Source organism: Carassius auratus, chromosome 22 (genome assembly GCF_003368295.1).
Source record: "Carassius auratus strain Wakin chromosome 22, ASM336829v1, whole genome shotgun sequence".
Lineage (NCBI taxonomy): Eukaryota > Metazoa > Chordata > Actinopteri > Cypriniformes > Cyprinidae > Carassius > Carassius auratus.
In genome coordinates this window covers 450,346-477,252 of record NC_039264.1, presented here as the reverse complement: position 1 = coordinate 477,252, position 26,907 = coordinate 450,346, and the positions used below count along the sequence as shown (strand labels likewise).

Here is a 26,907-nt window from a genome sequence, read left to right as displayed (position 1 = left end):
TTCAAATAAAAAATAAAATTAAAAACGGACAAGTAAACAACAACGAGTCTATAAAATGTATGCTAAACAACGTAAAGGAAAATTCACAAGATCAACAGGTAGTTCTATTCAAAACTTTTCCTAGTCAGTTTTACTGCCATCCTCTGGTCATCTGTCCTACAGAAGTCCTTTTTTTTCTTCTTCTTTTTTTACCTTCTTCCGCATTGCAAGAGAGAGCAAAAAAAGACAAACATTCAGTCTTTAAAACACCCATGTGTCACTAAATGTTTTAGATATAAAACAGCGAAACCTCTTTATGTTTGATAATCAGTCCACTAGTAATAATGAACGCCACTAGTAATAATGTTCTCAAAACGTTAGTACAAACATTTTATGGATGCATTGTACACGGAATGATGTTGACAGAAAGGTTTCTCAAACATCTCAGTTGATTTTTTAAATGTCTGATAATTTTAAATGTTACTACTCGTTTCAGAACGTTCAGAAAACATTCCGAAATAATGTTTTAAAAACGTGTTTGCAAAATGTAAAAAAATTTTTTAGCAAAACGTTTATAGAATAGGCTATATTCTGTTAGTTTGGCAAATATCACAATTAATGTTAAAATAGACTTCACTTTGTATTTCAGCATTCAGAAGCTCACACTCAGTTCATATTGAATGGAATGGCTTGAGCATGTCACACGAGAGCACATATTCACATATGAACGCCTGTGTTTTTGTGTAATCAATGGCAGATGGTGGAGCAGAGCATGTGGATCAAGGATTCGCAAATCTTTCCAAGGCATCTGAGATCATTTCACAGGCTGGTCATGATTGATGGGTCAGTCTGACATTCAAAATGGTCACGGGCCGAAGAAATGCTAAATACCATGTGCTTAATTCTCCTTAAACGGATTAGAGATGTGCACGCTAAGCTAATGGCTAACAGCGACAGCCACATTGGAAAATACTTAGCCTAAATGGTCAAAATGCATGGAGAATGTATGAACAGTTGCAACATTGGCTGTTTAAAGTCAACAGACGCCAATACATTATTGGATATCGCAAGAATTTTTGCAGTTTTGGTGCAAGAGAGATTGTGCGACAAGCCGCTACAAGATCAAGCATACCACAAAGCTCTAAAATCGAGCAGAATGGTTGGTTTGCTATCTTTAGACGTCGAGGAAGAAGTAAAGCAAGTTCGTGGGCCATACTTTATCAATGAATCCAACATCATACTTCCTACCGAAACATACAATTTGACGTCGCTAGGTCGAAACAATGGTCCTCCATCATCTCAGCAATTAAGCTTGCATTACAGTATCAAAATTAACTTGCCAGCTGCTACAGAATCCAATATGGAAGAATCAAAGTCGATGAATCTACGAACACCAACAGATGGTGAAAATACAACCAATCAAGATCAACTACGACATATTTGCACAAAGAACCAGCTACTGACAAAGGAAGTCAATGGCGCGACAGTCGAAGCAGTGTCTAGACCGCAGTGGAAGCTCTCAACTTGTGACATCCAAAAACATGAATCTCAATTTTTCGTCCGCCCCGGATGAATGCGACGAACTTCGAGCTCAACCACTAAACACTAACAATCACAAACCGACAAATCAGCGACGATTCAGCCATTGTGTATTCGTTGGAAAACCACCACAAAATGAACTCCATAATTCTGCTGCTATCTCGGTAAAACTCTTTGTTGCGCAAAAGTATTCCATTGATGCTTCAGACGAAGGTCCCTCTCAATTAAAGCAGCACAATATTCAAACTCAACGCCCAAAAGGCCATTGCACAGGTAAAAGTAGCAACTCAAAAGAAGATTTGGATGATCAAACAACATCTTAAGAAACTATTTGAGGAACAGAAGAGACCAAAGGAGAAGAACGCCATAAATGAGGAGATTCGACGAGAGATGGAAAAATTAGTGTGACTGAGACTAAAAAATGCAACAAAATAACATGTTTTATCCTCCATCTATACCAATGCATCCATCTCCGCCACATGGAGCAATGCATCCGCAACACGGCGCATGGAGGCAGCAACAACCATCGTGAAAATCAAAATGAATTCAGAAATAACTCAACGATGAATATTGACCAATAACCACGCTAAAAACTCAGCCGATGAGTTTGATTTTTAACCCTAGGGGTGTTTCATAAAAGATGCTAAGCGGAGCTTAAAGTCAAAACCTTACTTGAAATATCCTAAGAAATCTATTGGGACTACATCGGATTCATAAACAACGATTTAAGTTCACACGATCTCACTAATTCTATCCAGATTCAATGAGTCAGGATAATTTTATGTGCATGCTTATTCTTAAGCAGCCCTTAATGTCGATTATGGATCAAATAAATCCACCATGACAAACAGCAAATGTTTGTGCTGTTTAATGCATTTGAGACATTGTAGTTTCCTCAATGCATAACCTGAGCATTTAAAAAGATTGACTGTCAAAGATACCCCTGACAGTAAAATTGATATATTTGCATGACTTTCTAATATTTACAGATGAAATATATACCTGTGACGTGTTATGGGTTAGTTGACATCTGGTTGGCTGTTGTGTTTTAGTTTAGTTTTAGTTTTTAGCAACATAGTTTTGGCCCAGATCAATGTGAAATTCATGTGGGCCAGATGTGGGTCGGGTAGTGCTTCATATCATTGATTGATTCAACATTAGGACTGTCTGCATGTTTTATGGTGATTTATTGTTCTCTATTATTATTGTTTTTATATATTTTTGTGATACTTTTAGTCTAAGCTTAATATCCATGTTAAACATAATTAATATGTTCCTTATAATTATGTTTTGCTTTAAAAATTGTAAAGTTGACACAGAAATGAAAAACATCAACTCAAAGCAAAATGTCTATTGTGTTACTGTAAGGAACATTTTTTTACAAAATAAAATCTTCGGCATATGTCAGCAAGGAATATGTTTACACTTTTTTGTATTTTAAATATGTATATGTGTGTGTGTGTGTGTGTGGATAGATAGATAGATAGATAGATAGATAGATAGATAGATAGATAGATAGATAGATAGATAGATAGATAGATAGATAGATTCCATACAATATATAAAAGACATACCAAGCGACACGTCAGAGAACACGAGTCTATTCATTGGCTGCCCAGAGACGTCGCTCCTCCCCCGGAATTGCGTCACAAGGTCACCAGCCAAACGGGTCACTCGCAGCGGTTCCAAGATGGCGGCCTCCTTGTGTCAGTGTTACCAGGTGAGTTTCTCATTTAAACCGATTATTAAGCGCTCTTTAACAACGCGATCGACATTGGTATGATAAACGCGACGCCCGCGATTAAAGCAGCACGAGCGTGCGATTGGTTCAACAGAACCGCGCGTTTATAACGCTGCAATGTGAATAGATGGATCAGTCATGCTTATGAAACATGATTCTGGCCTTGATGTAACATTACATATTGTAATAACATAACAAACGAAGCTCTTAAATCAGATTACGTATGTACAAATCACAAAAAAGACAGGAATTGATTGTGTTTAGACCTCTTAACCATAAAGTACCATGGTTTTACCATGCTTTATGGACGTGCACCATGGGAATACCATGGTATATTTTGGAAAAGCATCAAAGTTTTATGATATATAAGTAATTTATGTATAAAGTCTTGTTTGACAGTGACATAAATTCCTGAGCATGTTTATCTATGGCAAAACTGTCACTAGATGGTGTTTTTTCATTCATAATTCTGTAAAAACTGTATTATGATGCATGTTTTTCTCCTCAGCTGTGTGTCAGGAGAAGTTCTGCACTTTTAGTTGCTCGTCAGTATGCGTCTTTATACGACAGAGCTCATGTGTACAGGATATGTGGCCCGGCGGCTGCCACGGCGCAGGTGAGGGTCACACATTATTTGTTTTGGGGGGGAAATAGTGGATTTAAAGCATTATTTTCACACGTAAGTCATCCGCAGGCGAGGTTTATGTCCTCCGGTGGCGGTCGCAGAGGCTTTCTCGGAGAGTTTATGGACAATCTCAAGCAGGAACTGAGCAAGAACAAGGAGATGAAGGAGAACATCAAGAAGTTTCGCGAGGAGGCCAAAAAACTAGAGGAGTCGGAAGCCCTCAAGCAAGCCCGGAGGAAATATGTACGATTTCGTGATTCTAAACTAGCCAGACATGGCGTCTCTCTAATTTAAAATGGTGTTTTTTGTGGGTGTCTTCCAGAAAACCATCGAGTCCGAAACAGTTAAAACTTCTGACGTGTTGAAGAAAACACTCGGGACGATATCAGAGACGGTGAAGGAGGTGAGTGTAATTAAAGCTGGGTTTTTTTTTTGGCCGTTCCAGCAAATCTTGACATGCAATTTTTCTCATTTCAGAGCACATTTATATTTATGTATTCATTAAATGTGCAGCGATTTGCATAAGTGCTGAACGTTATGTTTTTCCAGAATATTTGCACCGCATTATTGTCATGTTCTGCGAAGGATTATGTTGCACAATAAACTGTTGGATTTAGTTTTGACTTTATGTGGAAAACACATTTAATATTTAAATCAAAACCGTTGTTTTTTTTGTTTTTTTAATTCAGTGGCAAATTGAATTTTTTCGACATTTCGGTGGCACTTACAAGCACCACATTTGACAGTTTTATTCCTATCTATATCCTGAAGATCTTTAATGAGGGTTTCATTATTTATTGTTTGCGTGGATTTATTATTGCACTTTATTCCTCAATTACAATAGAAGTCTTGAAAGGAGACTTCTTCAAAACAAGTTTTTTCTCAACTTCGGCAGCACGTACAAGCCCCAAATTTTACAGTTTTATACCCATCTATATCCTGAAGGTTTTTACTGTGGGGTTTGTTCATATATCATTTGCATGGTTTATTGCTGCACTATTCGTCTCTTTAGATTTCAATTACAATATATTATCTTGAAAGGTGACTTCCACTAAATGAGTTTTTTCTCAACTTCAGCAGCACTTACATGCACCAAGTTTTACAGTTTTATTCCCATTTGTATCCTGAAAATTTTTGCTGTTTTAGTTTTATAAATAAATATCAATCACCTGTTTTTATTTACAAAATTGTGTTCCAAAAAACATGATTTTTTTCCCGTCTATTAACAGTTTTTTTTTTATTTTTGGAGTGAAAAAAATATATATATCCGAAATTCCTTCTGTAAAAACCTTTGACTCTAATATGTCAACAAAGTGACGCAATAATTTCGAGCCTAGCTTTGCATATTTCTGCTCTGGAAATGTTTGCAAATTAGTGTTGTATCTACTTCGATAATCTCTCATTTGTATATCTAAACTAAATATTTTAGAAAAATTGTATTAACAAAATAAAAGTTGCAATTCTTATTAATCTAATCATTCAACTAGGAAGTAATGGTGATATTTTTTGGTTGATTTTTTACCCTATTCATTTGGATTTAACTGAAGTGATTTGCACGACCGCTCAGAGTTGTTTTATTCAATGCATGTTGTGTTATTTAAACATTCTGCAAAGCTTTATATTTGCAATACATTTGTAAAATATTTTAGGAGCTGATTCATGCTAATTCCATGCGTTTCTCCTCAGGGTCTGGAAGAGGTCGGCCGCTCGGACATCGGAAAGAAAATCAAAGAAGGCATGGAACAGTCGGCGGAGACGGTGTCTAAAGGGGGAGAAAAACTGGGAAAGACCGGAGCGTTTCGGGCGATTTCACAGGTCTGTATCATGTTGTTGAGTCTTCACATCACAGAAATGCTCATTACGTTATAGGCTATGAATTACGTGGCTTTTTCTTGCGTGTAAGTGGCGTAAGAATGACCTGAATGGCTTAATCGTTTCAACTCTTGTCGTCTTCAGGGTGTGGAGAGCGTCAAGAAAGAGATCGGTGACTTCGGACAGATGGGCCCGTACCGGCCGCCCACCAGACTGAGGAAGAGGAGCGATTTCTCCTCCAAGGCAGGAGGCGCAGAAGACAAAGTCTTTGAGGCCAACGAGTAGGTCGCATCTCAGGGGCTGATATCATCACCATATATTTATGTTAGGAAGAAAGTGTATTGTTGCATATTCCAGGATTGTTTTAAGGTGTTTTTCTCTCTCAAAGGGAGGCGATGGGTGTGGTGCTGCACAAGGACTCTAAGTGGTATCAGCAGTGGAAGGACTTCAAGGACAACAATGCTGTTTTTAACAGTGAGTGGGACTGAAATGCTGATGTGTGATCAACAGATGGCGCCGTGCTGCAGGGATCTGCTGGATGTTTCAGGAGCGGCTCTGGGTGTTAGTTGTGTTGAGTTCACTGCATCAGTCAGAGGCTCGTTGAGCGCAGTGATAATGAGACGCAGTAACGAGCAGCCGAGACTGTTTTCCCTTCACGATCGAAGGCTTTCTCATGGGAAGGGCTGCGTGTTGCCCGAAGCATGATTTAGTGTCAGACTGTTGTACTGAGAGAAATAGTGAAAGTATGTGTCATGTAATCATCCCGACTCATGTTCATGTGCTGTCCTCCTCCCAGGGTTCTTCGAGATGAAGATGAAGTACGACGAGAGCGACAACGCCTTCATCAGAGCGTCCCGCGCCGTCACTGACAAGATGACTGACATCATCGGTAACAACACCACGGCATCTCTGCTTAACCCTACTGATGGATGGATGGGTGGATGGATGGATGGGTGGGTGGACGGATGGGTGGATGGATGGATGGACGGATGGACGGATGGACGGATGGACGGATGGGTGGATGGATGGATGGATGGATGGGTGGATGGACGGATGGGGGGATGGACGGATGGGTGGAAGTAGGGCTGCACAATTAATCGAATTTTTAATCGCAATTACAATTACAGATGACACAATTATGTAATCGTTTAAAGGCACAATTACACACAAAAATATATGATATTTGAGGCTTAAAAAAAAGTTTTTCAGGAAGAGTGTTTTCCGCTGGTTTATTTTGATATAACAATATGGCATGCAGTGGCTTCAAACAATGGCATAAAGCTATTAAAAAAATTATTAAATCTAAATTGTGCTAATCGTAATATATAATCGCAATTACAATTTCAAGGGAATAATCGACAATTATGATTTTTGTCATAATCGTGCAGCCCTAGGTGGAAGGATGGATGGGTGGAAGGATGGGTGGAAGGATGGATGGGTGGAAGGATGGATGGATGGATGGATGGATGGATGATAGATGGACGGGTGGATGGATGGATGATAGATGGACGGATGGATGGATGATAGATGGACGGATGGATGGATGGATAGATGATAGATGGACGGATGGATGGATGGATAGATGGATAGTAGATGGATAGATAAATAGATAATAGATTGATGGACAGATAGATAAATGGATGGATGTATAGATAGATAGTAAATGGATGGATAGATGGATGAATGGATGGATAGATGGATGAATGGATAGATAGATAGATAGTAAATTGATGGATGGTTAGATGGATAGATAGATAGATAGATAGATAGATAGATAGATAGATAGATAGATAGATAGTAGATAGATGGATGGATGGACGGATGTATAGTAAATGGATAGATAGATAGATAGATAGATAATATATAGATGGATGATGGATAGATAGATAAATGGATGGATGTATAGATGGATGGATGGATAGTAAATGGATGGATGGATGAATGGATAGATGATAGATGGATGGATAGATAAATAAATAGATAGATTGATAGATAGATAATACATGGACGGATGGATAGTAAATGGATAGATAGTCAATGGATGGATGGATAGACAGATAGATAGATAGATAGATAGATAGATAGATAGATAGATAGATCGATCGATCAATGGATAGACAAATAGATAGATTGATAGATAATACATGGATGGATGGATAGTAAATGTATAGATGGATGGATGGATAGTAAATGGATAGATAGTAAATGGATGGATGGATGGATGGCTAGATAGATAGATGGATAGACAAATAGATAGATTGATAGATAATAAATGGATGATGGATAGTAAATGGATAGATAGATGGATGGATGGATAGTAAATGGGTAGATAAATAGATAGTAGATAGATAGATGGATGGATGGATAGACAGACAGATAGATAGATGGATGGATGGATAGTAAATGGATAGATAGTGGATGGATGGATGGATGGATGGATAGATAGATAGACAAATAGATAGATTGATAGATAATACATGGATGGATGGATAGTAAATGTATAGATGGATGGATAGTAAATGGATGGATGGATAGATGGCTAGATAGATAGATGGATAGACAAATAGATAGATTGATAGATAATATATGGATGGATAGTAAATGGATAGATAGATATATAGATGGATGGATAGTAGATGGATAGATAGATAGTAGATGGATGGATGGATAGATGGATAGATAGATAGATGGTAGATGGATAGATGGATGGATTGTAAATAGATAGATACATAGATAATAGATAGATAGATGATGGATAGATAGATAAATGGATGGATAGATATATAGTAAATAGATGAATGATGGATGGATGGATGGATGGATAGATGATAGATAGATGGATGATAGATAGATAGATAATACATGGATGGATAGTAAATGTATAGGTCAGATGAATCCTCGTAAGTGTTTTCTGCTCTTCTCAGGCGGCTTGTTCTCTAAAACCGAGATGTCTGAGGTTCTGACCGAGATCCTGAAGGTGGATCCGAACTTCGACAAGGACTCGTTCCTGAAGCAGTGCGAGCGGGACATCATTCCCAACATCCTGGAGGTGAGACGCCCAACTCCCAGCATGCCTTGCTCTTGAACCCCCAAAAGCTGAACATGCGCTTTGTTTGCAGGCCATGATCCAGGGAGAGCTGGACGTCCTGAAGGACTGGTGCTACGAGGCGGTGAGTGTCCCACAATCCACCTCTGCTGTCACAGATTCTGGTGTAAAGTTGACGGTCTAACGCTGGTTTTCACTGGTTCTGCTTGCAGACGTACAGTCAGCTGGCTCACCCCATCCAGCAGGCCAAAGCCATGGGTCTCCAGTTCCACTCCAAGATCCTGGACATCGATAACATTGACGTAAGAACCATCAGAAAGAGGCGTAACATCCATTTGCTGCGCGCTAATGGCCCAGTAACTCCATCAGAGCGTCCTGATGCACGTATAATGCAGAATAATGGGATATCAGAGTAACTCGTTTCGGTTGTGTTTTTTCGCTGTAGTTGGCGATGGGGAAAATGATGGAGCAAGGTCCCGTCCTCATCATCACCTTCCAGGCTCAGCTGGTGATGGTCATCCGTAACATGAAGGGTGAAGTGGTGGAGGGCGACCCGGTGAGTGAGCGCTGGCATTAGCGATGACGTTAGCCGTTAGCGCTAGTGAATCAGTGGCGTGATTCACCTCTGGAGCCGCCGTGGCTGGGCAGTTTGCGGAAATCACCAAATATAAATCTGCTCAAAGGCCAACTGTAACGACACATCAGGGATATTTCTGCGTGAGGAGTTTGTTGTTAATTTCCGCCGCCCAGTGCCCTCGAGTCGCTGAGTTCAGACGGTCGTGGATGTTAGAAACGCTGTTTTATTTCACACGGCTGAAGTAGCTGTCATGTGTTTGAATAAATCTCAACATTTAAAAGTTCATTTCTAGTTTCTATATAAAGATTCTCCTGCAAAATGTCTGATTCTCATTAGCTGTTGGCTGAATCTATCTTATCTATATAATCTATCTATTAAATATTCAATTAAACATGTCTATATATTAAATGTGAATTTAATCTTAATTGATATTGTTTTTAAATTTAAATATTTAAAAAATATTTAAAAAAATAACTTGAAAACATAGAAAAATATTGAAATATTTTAAATAAAAAGAAATAAATAATTGTATTTACTTTACATGGTAATATTATTATTATTATGGAAATAATAATATTATTAACATCTCATAATTCACCCCCACAAAAATTTAAAGAAAAAAATATTTTACCTAGAAAAAACTATAGAACCATTAAGAATTATATAATTTATTTATATAATTTTTATTATGGATAAATATGTTTAAAAAACGTCCACAATTACTATATGAATATATGAATTATTTCTTTAATATGAATTGTATTTTTGAAAATTATATTAAATTTATTATATTATTAATATTTACCGACTAATTTGAAAAAAAAAAAATATTAATGTTAATCAAATAATTAAATGTAACAATAAGTGATTGTACTACAGTGATTAAATATCTATATTGAGAGTAATCTAAATTATGATTTTTATTTATTTTTTTAATTCTAATGCGATTTTTCTTTTTATTAAAATATAATACGAATAATTGTGTAAAAATCTATGTTTTCATGAAATTCTCACATATTTGCATTTGTGCATTCCACAGGAAAAGGTTATTAGGATGATGTACGTTTGGGCATTGTGTCGAGATCAGGACGAGTTGAACCCTTACGCCGCCTGGAGACTCTTAGACATCTCCGCTTCCAGCACTGAACAGATCCTGTAAACAATGGCTTCCTCAATGGGGACACGAGGGGAGGGATCGGGGGTGTGGCTCAGCTAGGGGCGGAGCCACAAACATCGGCTTGTTTTACATAACTCCTCCCCTAGCGGTCTCTTCCAGAGCTCTACCACGAACCCCAGGGTTGTTCACGGTGAGCCAAAATGGCCGACGGTTGGACTCAACGCCATTGGACCAAATCCCCATCCGTCTGAAAGACTAAGAGACTCTTAGTTTATGTTTGTGCGTATTGTCTGTTGGAAAGGAATGTGTAAAATCGATTGGTTATCAAGTGCCATTCTTCCAACCTGTCAATAACAATGTGGAATAATAATAATTATTATTATAATAAAAGTACGTAATTTTCTATTGGATTGAATCTGAACATAACTTAACCTCCCCAGGTGTCTTAAACTGAGAAACAGTTTGGAATTGTTGCCACAATGGTTGATGTGTCTATTTATTAAAGATTTGGTCCAGGTTATGTAGTTTTATCAATTTCAGATTGTATCTTTAAGATCGGCCTTAATGTTTTCTTCTTTCGGAGTGTTTCAACAGATTGTTTATTAAGCCATCAGTTGTTTTTTTTTTATACATTTACGCCTCATTAATGTGGGGCTAAAATTGCGAGTCGTCTTCAAAATGACAATAAGATGATAGAATATAATTCAATTTTCCTGCTGTATAAAAACGAATTGCTGTTTGATGTAGAACGTGTAATCTATATTAAAAATATCCCACCCTTCACCATAAATGATGATTTAATGAGTTTCACTCAATTCACAATGTTCCCAAAAGGTAAGATGACCTAAAATACCCAGTATTTGAAATGCTAATCCATATAGTTTTAAAATATTAATTTTACAATATACAGTATGTAAGCTTGAATTCTATTCTGAGCAAGTTAGCTCATTGCCTAACCTTTTAACTCTTTTGAAGTTCTTCGTAGTTTTCTTAGTAGTATTTTGTGTAATTTATTTGAATTTGGCACATAAGGCTATAGTGCTCTGATTTAATATGAAATACAAGCTACTCTACTTAAATACATTTAAATATTAGCTGGTTAAGCTAACCTTTAAAAAGAGTAGTTAAATATACAAGCTACTGCCATGAAGTAGCTACTCAATTTAAAGTAGTTTAACGTTAAGCTAACTTTTTGCTTGTAGTGTAGCTAACTGCTTTTGAAAAGATCAACTATTTGAAAAGACAAAGAGTCAATTCAAAGTCATTTTAAGTTAAGCTACGCTTACAAAAAGCACTTCGTTATGCCACAAACCACTAGCAAAAACTAGCTAAGTGCAGTGAAGATAAGCCACTCAATTTAGTTGTGCCACTCATTTTAAAGTAGCTAGCTACACTACAAGCTATTAGAAGAACTAGCTAACTGCAAGGACGTTATAGCTACTACATTAAGTTTTAAATTGTTGCTATTTAAGCTACCCTTTTGTTTAAAGCAGTTGACCAGACTACAAGCTACTAGAAAAACTAGCTAACATAGCAACTAATTCAAACTTGCTAACTATAATTGAGTAGTTTTATTTGTTGCATTATTGCAGTTAGCTAGTTGTTTGCACTGTTATTAAATGGTAGCTTGACTGTTAAAACCACTTCAAATCAATTAGCTTGTAATTTAACAGGTTATAATTTTAGTTTTTAAGACTTGTGACAAGAAACGTAATGTTTCTGCTAATGTACGTTTTTGTACATCTGGCTTACCTCCTGTATAGCCTAAACCTAAAAACTGCTGATTCAGTTCAGCCGCCAGTTTTGCAGAACTGCAGGCAGGATTTGGCCATTTACCTACACAGTGAGTGAGAAAATGCTGTTATGCAATGTGTTTCAGACATTTGTTCTCTTCAGGTTTCTGTGGGCAGATGCTCGCCAACGTGCAGCTCTCGTCCATGAACGTGGGCGCGCCGTTTTGACACGGACAGATTTATTGCCTGGGCTCTGGAAATGTGGAGGATGCCTCATAAACAGGCCTTCCTATTTGTTCCTCCATTCATAAGTCCACATGACAAGCGCATATGTTTGGTGATGGATCTCCTCAGCTTGAGGAGACCGCTGAGGTGTGCGCTTTCGCGTTCTGAAGTTTCCCTACATCTGCAGATGGATGGTCTGGTTGCGTGTGGTTATGACCCATCACAGTGAGGAGGCTTGCAGAAAATACAGAAAACCCACCTCAGAACATGAGATGATATTATAAAATATAAGACAATTCTGAGTTTCAATACTGGTTTAGTATACCGTTATGTATACTGTGACTAATACTACATACTGTTCTTGCGGTATGTAGTATGTATAGTATTTATATTGTGACCAACAATGTTTAAACAAATTTTGTTTGAAAATATGTTGTATATTGCCTGTATGATTAAATACTGGATACGTTAACATGTCCGCCATCTTGGAGCAGTTTATATCGTCACAACAATAAATTAGTTTAAAAATGCAACAGCATTGCGCAGCATTTGGTTGTAAAAACCACCTAAAGAAACTAGATAACCTTTCACAGGTAAGAATATGTTGGCTTGTGTTTTAATAAGAATTTAATTAAATATTTAAAAAAATTTAAGTATCTATTAAATACCTTGTTAGGTAACAGCTTCATCGTGTTGTAACTTGTACTGTGTTAGTTTAGATGAAGCATTTTCTGAAGCCTACTCTATTCACACATGTGTATAACCACAATAGCTGTGCAAGGGTCGGCTCATAAGAATCACTTTTTTGGGGACGTGGTTTAATTGTGAATCACAAATGCGCTGTGGGAGAGCTGTTAACAGAAAAGGCCTTACAGAAATTAACCATGGTTTTACTCCAAATAAACCCAAACTGTATAGTAAACCTGAGTAAAACCACTGTAACCCAAATTAACCATGGTTATGCCAAACTAACCATAGTTTAACTTTGGTATTTGTAGTTATACTGTGGTTATACAAATGGTAGTCAACCCCCCCCAAAAAAACCTGTGAATTTTCATATTGCGCCAACAAATTTCTAAACTAAAAAGTCCATTAAATAAGTCTAACATTAAATAAACACAATCAAATTTGAAGGCATTCTAGTATTTGATTTGAGTTTTGGGTGCATTGAAATATTTCAACATGCACGACCAAACAGCACTTCTTATACTCAAAACATCCTCTCTTCATCTTCATAGTGTTCCTCTGCATGTCGATAAACACTTGTTCATCAAGTGCCTCAATGTATCTTGCTTGATTTAATAGAAACTCGAGATTTGTCATAAAAAAAATGAGGTCAATTATTTATTATAAGGCGGGCGATGGCCGAGAAAGACTCTTCTGTAGCTGTTTTCACAACCTCCAGTCGTCTGATTTACGCCCATAGATTAGCTGTCACTTTTACGGAGCAAACAAATGCCTGAGAGGGCGTAAGTAACTGCCCTGGGGGTATGGGAAGATATATATCGGGCCGAAATGAGCGTGCTCACATCTACACCCATTTCCCGCGAGGTTTGCCACCCCATTAGGCTTGTTTTCCAGACACTCAAGCCTAATTTCCTGCTTCCGGTCGTTTTCTTGGATCTGGCTGTTTCTAGAGTCATCTAATCCAATTTTGGGATTGCTGAGGGGCTTTCAGATGTTTTCCAGAATAATCTATATGCAACACAAAAATTCCTATCCATCACCTGTAGCTTCATTGCAGTTATCTATTGTTTAATATTAGCTGCAGTGCTGCTATCTATACATCAATATTGATTTGAATGATAACTCTTTAACTTTATTTTGTACTGCTGTTTTGTGTTCATCTGCTTTTCCCATCTGCTCTTTTCACATCGACTATAACTCTAGACTAATACAATCAGATACAATTTCTCAAATGTTTATTCCACTGATGAATTGAACATTCCCTTCAATGTTTGTTGCTTTCAACTGATTTCCCTTTAACCTTCACAAACTGCAGTTCAAACTATTTCATATATAGTGAATTAAGCGACAAACTCGATCGTAATGCACAATGTTTTCATCTAACGTGTATTCTGATCAGCAGCTTGTCACATAAATAGTTAGCAGCAGGGGCGGATCTACCCTAAGAGAAAGCCTTGCCACCCCCTGTTGCCACCCCAGTTGGTTAAAGGTTATGGCCAATTTGAAAATTTATGAGCGCGAATCTTTCGTGATGCATGATCCCGCTTAGAACTCCCGATCTGATTCAAATGATTCGCGAACCCGCTCCGAACTCCCGAAATGACTCAAATGATTTGCGATCCCCAAACTGACTCAAATGATTCCCGAACCCCCTCCGAACTCCCGAAATGACTCAAATGATTTGCGATCCCCAAACTGACTCAAATTATCCGCGAAGACGCTCCGAACTCCCGAACTGATTCAAATGATTTGCGATCCCCAAACTCACTCAAATGATTCGCGAACCCGCTCCGAACTCCTTAAAGTGACTGAAATGATTCGCGATCCCCGTAACTGACTCAAATGATTCGCGAATCCGCTTCGAACTCTCGAATTGATTCAAATGATCCGCGAAGCCGCTCCGAATTCCCGAACTGATTCAGATGATTTGCGATCCCCAAACTGACTCAAATGATTCGCGATCCCGCTCTGAACTCCCGAACTGACTCAATTTGCCTAGGGCACCAACTCCATGAAGGGGGCACCACCATCCCAGTCGCTCCAAAAAAAAAAAAAAACTTCCTCCATTCTCCCATCCGCGCTCGCGACCGCTCGCACCTCATGTTTGCGGCTGAATGTTCATAATTGACGGATGAATCCAATCCAGCGAAGAGAAAAGAAAACTAAGAGTAAAAAAAAAAAAAAAAAATCGGACATAAAGTTGGCTTGACTGGACAAGTATCAAATTTAGGGACCGTCTCTAAAGTTACATGCGATATTGGTATACACTTTTCTAACGTCAGTAGCATTTGAGGAGAATGACCTATAGTCATAAAAACAACTGTAATTGTTCATGTAGGTCTCAGCTATAATGCACTATTTGAATTAAATGTTTGATATTTATTAAAATAATCATCATATGTAGATTATGCTATTTGCTTAGTAAAATATGCTTAAAAGATATACTAAAACATTATTTTAAAGGAATCACACAAGTTTTCATAGAAGTTTTAATTCAAGCTTGACAAAACAATAACACCATATTTTTCAAAAACAATTTCTAAAAGTACATTTGTATTTGTGCCTAAATATTTATTTATTTATTTATTATTGTCAGCACCACCACACTAATGCATACAGTATGCATCGACATGTAATTAAGAGCATTATAAAAGATTCAGTGTTATCAATATGTCAATTTATTATAAGAAGTCAAGACTACATTTAGCCTTAGATGTTATATGAATATCTGAAGCATAGGTTTTAATATCCCTGAAGCATAGGTTTTATTAGCTGACAATAATAATAAATAAATAAACATCATAGGCACAAATACAAATGTACTTTTAGAAATTGTTTTTGAAAAATATGGTGTTATTGTTTTGTCAAGCTTAAATTAAAACTTCTATGAAAACTTGTGTGATATTCCTTTAAAATAATGTTAATCTTTTTTTAAGTATATTTTTCTAAGCAATTTCTTACATCATTTCTTTGAGTTAGACCAAACTTTTATTTTTGTGAGTTGTAGACAGAGTTTTTGTGTTTTATAATAAACTATTATTATTAGCTATTGAGCATACTTGACGTATAGCATACTCTACTGTGCAATAGTACTAATTTCTTCAAGTTATACCGAAATTTTATTTCGACAGGTTGTTGTAAAGACATTGCCGTTTCTGTCAGTCTGTGTATACGATACGAATGAATGACGATAGTTTTATCAAATGAAATGGTGAAATCCTCTCATAGCGCACTGACGTGCACATGTGTATCATACATCATGTGTTAATATAGTGAAGAGCTGAAAACACCACGCATGCTTCAGTGTGTGTGTGTGTGTGTGTGTCTGTGTGTGTGTGTGTGTGGTAGAGCACACATTCCCATATATGTGTATAACAACACCTTAAGGGTTCCCATAAGCAGGATTTATTGTTGTGCCCCCCTTCCTCAAATATGATGATGGAAAAAACACCTATAGGGGTGAAAAAATAACTTATTTACAAATCACAATTGTAGCTCTCGACATTTACCTGTGGCTATAACTTTATTATGACTCTAATTTATTTTATAGTCTCAAGCATTCAGAAATCATGCAAAAGGAAACTAAGCAGTTTTACTATAATAAAACCATGTTTTTTTTTAGTAAGGGTTGTGCTATTCACACGTTTTTTGTTGAAGAAATTATAAAGCCTGTGTCATCTATAGCAAAAAGGTGTCCAAAAATGAAAGATTAAGTGAATTTTTTAATTAAATGTTTGGTCAGTAGACTAAACAAGGATTTGATTGTCCTGTAAGTGTAACAGCAATAATAACATGGCATTTGTCTCCCTGTGCAGGCATTTGTAATAACATGTACATAAATAGTTTATTTTGTATTTGCCTACATTATGTATTTTAACAGTGTTATTATTAACCAATCGCCTCATTATTTTTTTATACAATGCATTTTAAGCTATTTTAAAGGCTATTGATGGCTTAGGTCTGTTTTTATAGCAACAACAACAACAACAAAAATATTACGGTATATTAATACTTTGTAAATTATTAGAGTTTGGGGATCGCAAATCATTTGAATCAGTTCGGGAGTTCGGAGCGGTTTTGCGAATCATTTGAGTCAGTTTGGGAGTTCAAAGTGGATTCGCGAATCATTTTAGTCAGTTTGGGGACTGCGAATAATTTGAATCACTTCGGGAGTTCATAGCGGGATCGAGAATCATTTGAGTCAGTTATGGGGATCGTGAATCATTTGAGTCAGTTCGGGAGTTAAAAGCGGGTTCGCGAATCATTTGAGTCAGTTTGGGGATCGCGAATCATTTGAATCAGTTCGGGAGTTCGTAGGGATCGCGAATCATTTGAGCCAGTTGCGGGGACCGCAAATCATTTGAGAGTTCGGAGCAGGATTGCGAATCATTTGAGTCAGTTTGGGAGTTCGGAGCGGGTTCGCGAATCATTTGAATCAGTTCGAGAGTTCGGAGCAGGTTCGCGAATCATTTGAGTCTGTTCGGGAGTTCAAAGCGGGTTCGCGAATCATTTGAGTCAGTTTGGGGATCGCAAATCATTTGAATCAGTTCGAGAGTTCGGAGCGGCTTCGCGGATCATTTGAATCAATTCGAGAGTTCGGAGCGGGTTCGCGAATCATTTGAGTCTGTTCGGGAGTTCAAAGCGGGTTCGCGAATCATTTGAGTCAGTTTGGGGTTCGCGAATCATTTGAATCAGTTCGAGAGTTCGGAGCGGGTTCGCGAATCATTTGAGTCTGTTCGGGAGTTCAAAGCGGGTTCGCGAATCATTTGAGTCAGTTTGGGGATCGCAAATCATTTGAATCAATTCGAGAGTTCGGGAGTTCAAAGCGGGTTCGCGAATCATTTAAGTCAGTTTGGGGATCGCAAATCATTTGAATCAGTTCGGGAGTTTGTAGCGGGTGCGCAAATCATTTGAATCAGTTCGGGAGTTCGGAGCGGGATCACTAATCACGAAAGATTCGCGCTCGTAAATTTTCAAATTGCCCATAACCTTTAATTCGTTGCTGCCGGTGGCAAGGCTTTCTTTTAGGGTGGCATTTGCCACCCGGTAGATCCGCCCCTGGCCTGCCATCATCTGATTGAGATCAGGAATACGGAGCGTGAATCATTTGATTTAGATCGGAACCTCAGGGTGAGTTTGCGAATCATTTTGCGAACTAAATGATTTGCGATTTGAGTTCCGAAGTACTAATCTGAAATGATTCTCTAAAAATTATTTATTCAGATCCTTACTATATTTTTTTTTTCCTGACTTATTTTTATTTTTTAATTAAACAGTAGAAAACATCAAACCAAGACAGTTATAAAAAGAAACCAAAAAAGAAAACAAACATAAATACAAATCACTTGAGAAATATTGAATGAATGAATGTTTAACAATTTTCTAACCAATTCTTTTTTGTATTCACAGTTTTACTACAAATACTCTGATTTATCTAGGCATTTGTTGTAAAACAATTTGTAGTTACCATGGTTTAACCATAGTAAAATAGTAATTTAATGTAATATTATTTTCCTCATAAAGGGAGGTGTTGAAAGGTCAAAAACAATAATAAATTGACCCTTAAGCAGACACAGGATTAATATAAGATGCAGTTTTGAATGCTTTTGGATTAGCAGAGCTTTGGATAGTTTCCATATAGACTTGTCTAAACTTTGAATAAAGAAAACAGAGATTTAGAGCCAGATTCTTATGTATGTGAAATTTAGCTTGCAGGAAACACAAATCAATTAAGTTACATTTTCCTATATTCTCTTTTGAGTACTTGAGTAATTCTCAAAATGAGATTGGATGAACATTAAATTCTCTGTGTGGTACACTGCCAAAGAGGTGAATGACATCTTCCTCAGAAGAGTAACAAAAACAGCAACTCACTTCAGTGTCTGACTTATATTATAATCATGTCCAGAACTTTGTGTGTGTGTGTGTGATTGTGAAATTTGGAGTAACTCATTAATCTGATCTCCTCATCTTTAAGGAGAGAACTAGAGTTTGCAAAGTTGGACATCACCAGTAACGCAATGACACATCATTACCGAAATATCCAGCGACTTCCCAGTTTCGACAGCTGTTTGCAATGTTTTAAGGCTGAAGCTGAATTTACACCAGCAGAAATCTCCCCAGTCTCAAGCCCTGACAGAAACAAGTCGGCCTCCGCATTAAAGCCGTGATAAATTGCCATCCTGAAAGCCACTAACAGGAGACCCGTAGGCAGAGGACTTACTGATCAATAGAAACCAGATTTGCCATTGTTTTTGTCCTCCAAAGCACAGCCATAGATCCTCATAAAGAATCTGCCGCTGGGACGGGGCGATGGACGCGTCTGCAGCGATCGTTCATTTCATTTTGGGGCGAGGAGACGCCAACGCAGGCTCATGAGGAGATCGTATGCAGCTTACAGTGGAGAATGGTTAAATAGCCGTTGATTTGCTGCTTAATTGCTGTCGTTGAGTAATCGCACATCTCCTTGATCTTTGACCTAACAGCACATCTCTCGTTGACAAGACACTTGATCATGCCATCGAAAACAATTATATGCTTTCTGCAACATGCTAAGTGACTCACTAAATGGCCTGAAGGTCTAATAAATGAGCACTGGAGGGGGCTCATTAGCAAGCCTCTAAATGAATGCCACTGCTGTGGCTTATTTGCATATGTAAATGAGCATGCCTGTGTGTGTGCGAGCGTATGTTCTTGACAGGTCTGGGAAGAGACTTTGGGTTGGTTTGGAACGTGCAGTGTGCTGTATACAAACAAGCTTGACCTTCCAGATCTAGTATGAGCAAAAGGCAAAAGATCTGGTTATTTAGCCTTTTTAATTCAATTATGTACAAAAATGTAATTTTGGCTGGTCCAATCAAATACTGAGTGAAAAAAGACAGTTAAAATTATATTTAATATTGCTTGCTGTTCATTTGTCTCGTGGGAAATGTCCACTACATACTGAAAGAATAGTATGTAACAACAGTATGTAAGAACAACAAAAAATTGTATGGTAGAATGATATTCTGAAGCATTTTTTAAAGTCAAAAGTCAAGACATTTTCTAACTAAATTTTATAAATATGGCAGGTCATATATATGTACTATAGATTTATACTACATACCAGGGCTGGGTTTTGACACAAATTTCCCAATTTGATTTGGTTTTGATTCACAAGCTTGCAATTCGACTTGATACAATATAGATTATTTTGGATATATGAGGTACAGTACATTCTCAAGAAAAAAACCCCTCTCAACGAATGATATAAAATATACACAAGAGTCAGTTGATACTACATTAGTATAATATTCAAGATTAAAATTAACTGATTTGTACACTTGTAACACTTGGCTAAAGTTTACTTTACAATTACATAATTGTATTTCTACTACAATTAATTTTTTTATATAAACAATTAAAAGGTGGCTGTCATAAAAAAAATTACAGATTTATTAAAACATAAATTAAAAAATTTAAGTACAGTAAAAATGTTTATGGATATTTTATATTGTGCATATATTTTGCAAAATGCTCCTATTTGGAGTTTATTCTGTAAATTTAGGAATATGTAAATGTGATATATGTGACATTGTTTACAAGCCGTTATATTGACGATGCACTACAGCGACCAGTCACTCCACATCAAACAGCACCAAAACACCATTTATAGTATGAATATTGTAATAAAACAGAAATTTGAGACTTATTGCAACTCCAAATACAATCGGCTCTTCCAAAGCTCAGTAATGACAGTGAATGGGTGTTGAGATTTTGAAGCCCCAAAAAGTGCCTCCATTTATCATAAAGTACACCTGGCTCCGGGGGTTAATAAAGGCCTATGTTAAAGAAAAATATCTATATTTAAAACTTTATAAACTGTAATCTCTAGCTTCTGCTAACTGTCATTTGCATGACGTATTTAAAAGACAAGATATTTGTAAAGCCCTTTACATCCTGCGTTTGGTCAGTAGTATTTTAAACCAATAAATTAGCGTTCGTTGCTTTTGACTTGACATGTACTATGTAGTGGTTTGTCTTGTGTCACCCTAATTGAGGTTCACACTTGAGGCATAAATGTCAACAGGACTGGTCTTAATGTTAACTGAGTTTGCTTGTGTCTGTAGATTAGGGTGACGGACTGCGCAATGGCGCGTCTGTTGGGATAAATAGCTGCATTAGAGTTGCTGCAGCCCGAGATGAACGTCGCTTACTGGCCTATGAAATCTGCAAGGTCCTGCTCTACATGATAAATGAAATAATCTGCCATAAAGCATATTTAAATCATATCACATGATAGATAACAAGACAGAGTGGAGAACGGGATAAAAACCCAGACAAAAATATAAAAATCAACCCCCTCTTTTCTCTCTCTGATGAAATGTGTAGATTTTTGAATGCATTATGTCCAGGTTAGTGCTAAATCATAAATTCGCTCTGATCTTTGAATTCGGGAGATCCTGTCGTGCCCTGCAAACCCAAGAGATCACGTGGCCCCATCACTCTCAAGAAAAAAAATCTAGTTTTGTATGTAATTAAATTAGACGTGATCAATAATATCTATAGCGGAGTTCACGCGAAATCCACATGCAACTCATGAGGGACACATTTGTGCATTATTTATAGCCTTGCGCTCTCACAATAGCAGTAATTATGAAGAAAATGTCATTTAATTATTTAACAGGACTGAGTAAAGTTTATGGCAATAAATCACTTTCCCGTGGTTATGATATTTAGGGACGTCGCAACATTTGACGTGTACACATTCTGACGGATATAAACACTCATGGTATGCATTCAGCACGCAACTAATAGTTTTTACCTAATTTACTTTCACACACCTCGTAGCAAGCAAATTATTGTTGGTATGAAATGCTTGCGTCCATTATGCATTCATGCAATATTAATAATCTTATGCATATCCGATGGAGCCGGGCTCAAAACGAGCTCCTTGTTTTTGTGCCGCGGCTCAAGGAAATGCATAAATCCTCCAAACTCAATTCCCAGGGTCAGCGAGAGACATAATGTGTTTATCGCCTGGCTGTTTCGCTAATAATAAAACCATTCCCAATGGAATATTGGATTTGATGGATGTCTATGGGATATTGATCGATACCTGCTGGCCTTCTGGAAAGAGGGAAATGAGTGACCATTAGTCCAACTCAATCCCGCGAACTCCCAGCGCTGATGGCGGGACTTTATTTGACAGCAGGGCGTGACACAACTCAACGACGCCGCAGGACGCTGGTGGAATTGTTTCTGAATCAAGCCCTTTGGCTGGCCGTTATGAAACCCCTGCTTTAGATAAACGGTTGAAGACGTTCAGGGGCTCTGCAGGTGCCCTCAAGTGTGAATGTGTAAAAACAAAGACTGGATTTTCCCTACAACACCTTGGTTGTTTGTTTTCAGTCAAATAAACTGAACTCACTGTAATACTTTATTATATCACCCATGGAAATCTCAAGTATCCACCTTTTTCCTGACGTAAAAATGGGCGCCGCCATTTGTAAATTCTTTGGGACTAGCTTCCGAGGAAAAAGGTGGATAGCAAATGTACGTTATAAAACGGTTGTAGGAACGTTGTTGTTGCAAGTAACTTTATTTTTACCCCAAATATAACAGTATTTGAACATTTAGTTTTTATATTCTAAGAATGTTAAACTGTCCAGTTTTCTTGCTGTAAACGTTTTATATATAAGTGTTACAAAAACTTCTTAGAACGTTCCTCAAAATATAGATCTCAAAATATTGATCTCAGAACATTTTCTCTCAACGTTATGACAACATAAATAAAATATTAATACGATTAAAAGAACGTTCTATAAACATATGTTTTGTCCTAACGTTATAGTAGCCTAAAAGTTGAGAGAACATTATTCCCTGTTAGCTGGGTAGACTGTAAAACCTCTGAAACACTTGTAAATGCATTTTGAAAGGGTGAGGTTGAGTAATCTGAGTAAATTAAAATAACCAAGAAGAAAAATGGCGATCGGGTGGTTTATAGTTCATTATTACTCATAGCTTGTAAGTGAAGTGACTTCCTCTTGTCAGCGTGGTCTGATTAAGCCCTCATTAAATTAACAGTACTGTATAAAAACAGTAAGTCACACACAGTGATATAAATCTTGGTAAATTACAGCGGTCTGACTTGTGATTTTAGATTTTGTCCAGGAAAACGACCAAATATGTGGCTTTACTTTCCAGTTAAGCTTTTAAAATAAAAGTATAACCATTATACCTTCATAAAAACTGTACATAGCCTATGTCTTGAGGAAAAGGAGAGTGCTCTGAGACCTGTAAAGGGTAATGAGGTGTGTTTTGCGCTCGACGGAGACATCGCTCGATCGTCACGGAAGAAGGCACATATACGGCCGGAGGGGTTGACGGTAATGACGCCCCACGGATCTCATTATCAGGGTTATTGATTCGATCTGCCCACCTGCTTTCGCCGCGACACTCCGACCGCTTTCTTTTTTAACGGGCAACACGCTGCGAGAGTTTCAACTGAGGAACCGCCCGGTCCTTCAGCGGCTCTTTCTCGTTCTCTCTCACACACGTACAGATGAGTAGCGAGGCGTTATTTAAAGGGGTCATGTGATGCCATTTAAAATTTCCTTTCTCTTTGGAGTTTTAAAAGCTCTTGATACATAAAGAAGATCTGTAAAGTTGCAAAGACTAAAGTTTCAAATCCAAAGAGATATCTTTATAAAAGTTAGGAGTCAACCACGCTCTCCAAACACAGCTCATTCTAACACGCCCCCAAATGTCTACGTCACCATGTAGGAAGATTTGCATATCCCCACCAAATATTCAGGCAAAGAAACAAGGCGTACCTTTTATTCTCTCTTTTGCTGCCGCTGTCTTGTTGTGGAGATGCTGTGTGTTTCATTGTGAAAGCGGACTACTTTGTTTGGTCTTCCAGAAGAGAACACAACTAGAAATCAGTGATTAAGTTCTATTTACAACACTGCTCCAGAACAGTTCAACCCAAATATTCAGATTTTACGGAGGCGTCTGTGGATAAAGGCTGTTTCTAGAAAGTGGGGTAATTCCAACTTTGGAAAGACAGTCTGACTCAGTATATAAGTACGTTTTTTTATATTTGTATTTTATATTTATTACAAAAGCAGTCTTAAGTCATTGGGGTATATTTTTTGCAATAGGCAAATAATAATAATAATAATACTATGGGTCAAAATTATTTATTTTTCTTTTATGCTAAAAATCATTAAGATATTTTAAAGATCATGTTCCATGAAGATATTTACTAAATTCCCTAATGTAAATTTATCAAAACGTATTTTTTGATTAGTAATATGCATTACTAAGAATTCATTTGGACAAATTCAAAGGCGATTTTTTTCAGTATTTCGATTTTTCTTCACCCTCAGATTCCAGATTTTCAAATAGTTGTATTTCACCTAAATATCATCATATCCTAACAAACCATGGAAAGCTTATTTATTCAGATTTTAGTGGATGTATAAACCTCAATTTAGAAAAATTTACAATTTAAACTTGAGTTTTGAGCAGTGTAGAGTAGTTTTTGTTTGTTTGTCATTTCTCCGATCACAAATGCAAACATAGTTTAATGTTCACGCAGCACGATTAACAATTTAACACGTAAAAAAAAGACAGTATAAATCATTAAAATCAGTAATGATTTCCCCACTGGATGCTACAAATGCCTTGTTTGTAATGAGTCTTTAATTGTTTTTGTCTCGTCGATCTGGTACTCGGCATCACAGTATGTTAAGGAGACTGATGAGCTTTGTAAAAATCTACACGTTTCAGAAGTCGGGGCATGGGGGAGCAATGATAATGTACATTATGTGGAAAATAATGTGTTTTTTTAACCATAAACCGCAGCTGTTATGGTGTGTCCACATCAAAAGTAAAGCAGGTTACTCGCGGGATGTTTTTCGGGCACTGGTGCGAAAAAAAACCAAAGTCCCTTTCAAGGAAAGTCCGTTCACTCCAAGTCCAAGTCCTATCTAAATGAATGGATATTGTCTTTATACGTGTCTGAAAAGTTGTTTTTAGTTGGAATCTGACCCAGCAGAAATTACATTTTGAAAAATTTGCCCAATGAATCAATTCCCAGCTGGCATGTCAGTGTTTTTTGGCCAAAGCGTTCAGTGAAGAACATTTTAATCTCTCCTCAGAAAAACATACATCATATGACAGGACAGGTTTGGAAAATATATTAGAAACCTTTAATTAGCACTTGAGTAATTTGTGTATTTAATGGTATCAGAGAAAAATGAATGACAAGAGAAACTGACAAGGTAATTTCAGGATATTGGTTGCGCGCTTGCCAATACACCTCCTTACAGACTGGGTTCACACAGACAAATCTCGCTGTCTGACCTGCGGGAGAGGCTGGCGTCCACATGCTTGGCACAAGCAAGGATTGGCAGGATTCAGCATAGATGGCAGCAGGTGGTGCAGATGGCCGAGTCGCCACCTTCGGTTGAACGATTCGCTGTGTTGGTATTAAGTTCTGGAGGGTTATGGCTTATAGAGTCAAATTGTAACCTTCTGTCAGACTTGAAACCTCAATGAAATTTGATGATTTATCCATAAATACTGCACTTCCATTGTGTGAAACTGATTTAATTATTGGACATTAATGTTCGAGCTAACAATATCTGGTTTCCAGAATATTCTGGGAAAGTTCATTTTTGGTTTTAAAACCTAAAAATAGCCTTTAGGGAACATTCTGTGTAAGTTACCTTTAGTTTGTCACAAACTTTCTAGAAAGATTATATTAAGGTTACAAAAAAGAGAACATTCTCAGAACATTTTATTTGGTTCCAAAGAAAATAAACAAATTGGAACCAAATGGAACGCTCTGTGTTTGCTTCCGAAGATATCAAAGTACCAACTCCAGTGCAAATAAAACATCTTAATCTGTATTTTGATACTGTTTTCCAAAATATATATATTTTAAAGATATAGGCCACCCAAAAATACAAATTCTGTAATTATTATTCACCCTTACATCGTTCCAAACTTGCATGACTTCCTTTCATTTGTGGAAAACAAAAGATGATATTTTTAAGAATTTTGGTAACCAAACAGATTTGGCCCCCATTGACTTCCATTGTGTGTTCTTTTTTACATATAATGCAAGTCAACGTGAACCGAAACCATATGGTTACCAACATTCTTCAAAATATCTTCTATGTTCTGCAGAAATAAAAAACTTGTACAGGTTTGAATGACATGAGGGTGAATAATGATTATTGTTTTTATATATATATATATATATATATATATATATATATATATATATATATATATATATATATATATGTGTGTGTGTCTACAATGATTTTAAGAGTTTTGTTGTCCCTTCTTGTGGTTTGGATTCAAACAGAGATCTGACATTTTCTTTGATCACATCTTGTTTTTTTCTGCATCCTCACTCGTTTAAATTTAGTGTTTTGGGAAAGATCCATGTTACGTAATTGGGTGGATGTGGTTTCTTGTTGGCAACAGATGGCCTGTGCTGTCATGAACAGATGGGGGGCCACATTGATCACAGAGGGATGTGTTGAGTTGTTTATTTCTGAACAGTCAAAACATAATTTTTATGACACTTCACATGCACCCCTGAAGCTGGTGACTCTTTAAATAAATGTATATTTAGTTAATAGATTTTGATTGAAATATGTCAAAATACCAGAAAAGCTCAAGTTGTCTTTAAATGAAACATTAATGAAACATTATATATATATATTAAAACTGTTATAGGCCATATTTCTTAAATTAATATATGTTAATATATATTTTATAAAAATATCATTTTAGATAAGTGAATCATTAAGATTCTTTTATTA

General features: G+C 37.0%; 1 protein-coding gene and 1 pseudogene across 2 annotated transcripts; both read left to right on the top strand.

Moving 5' to 3' along the window:
- The first annotated feature begins 232 nt into the window (after positions 1-232).
- Positions 233-1,842, top strand: LOC113040619 (uncharacterized; annotated as a pseudogene).
- Positions 1,843-3,147: 1,305 nt separating this feature from the next.
- Positions 3,148-11,226, top strand: LOC113039304 (mitochondrial import inner membrane translocase subunit TIM44-like). Of its 2 annotated transcripts, XM_026197139.1 has the most exons (13): positions 3,148-3,238; positions 3,768-3,875; positions 3,954-4,127; positions 4,207-4,287; positions 5,571-5,699; positions 5,841-5,977; positions 6,085-6,170; positions 6,493-6,585; positions 8,621-8,745; positions 8,816-8,866; positions 8,955-9,044; positions 9,188-9,298; positions 10,359-11,226. In XM_026197139.1, exons 1-13 carry the CDS (start codon positions 3,209-3,211, stop codon positions 10,476-10,478), a joined length of 1,335 nt encoding a protein of 444 aa, XP_026052924.1. In that variant the 5' UTR covers positions 3,148-3,208; the 3' UTR covers positions 10,479-11,226. The 2 variants fall into 2 exon arrangements, with proteins under 2 accessions (XP_026052924.1, XP_026052923.1); XM_026197138.1 differs by having other exon boundaries at positions 3,768-4,127.
- The last annotated feature ends 15,681 nt before the right edge of the window (positions 11,227-26,907 follow it).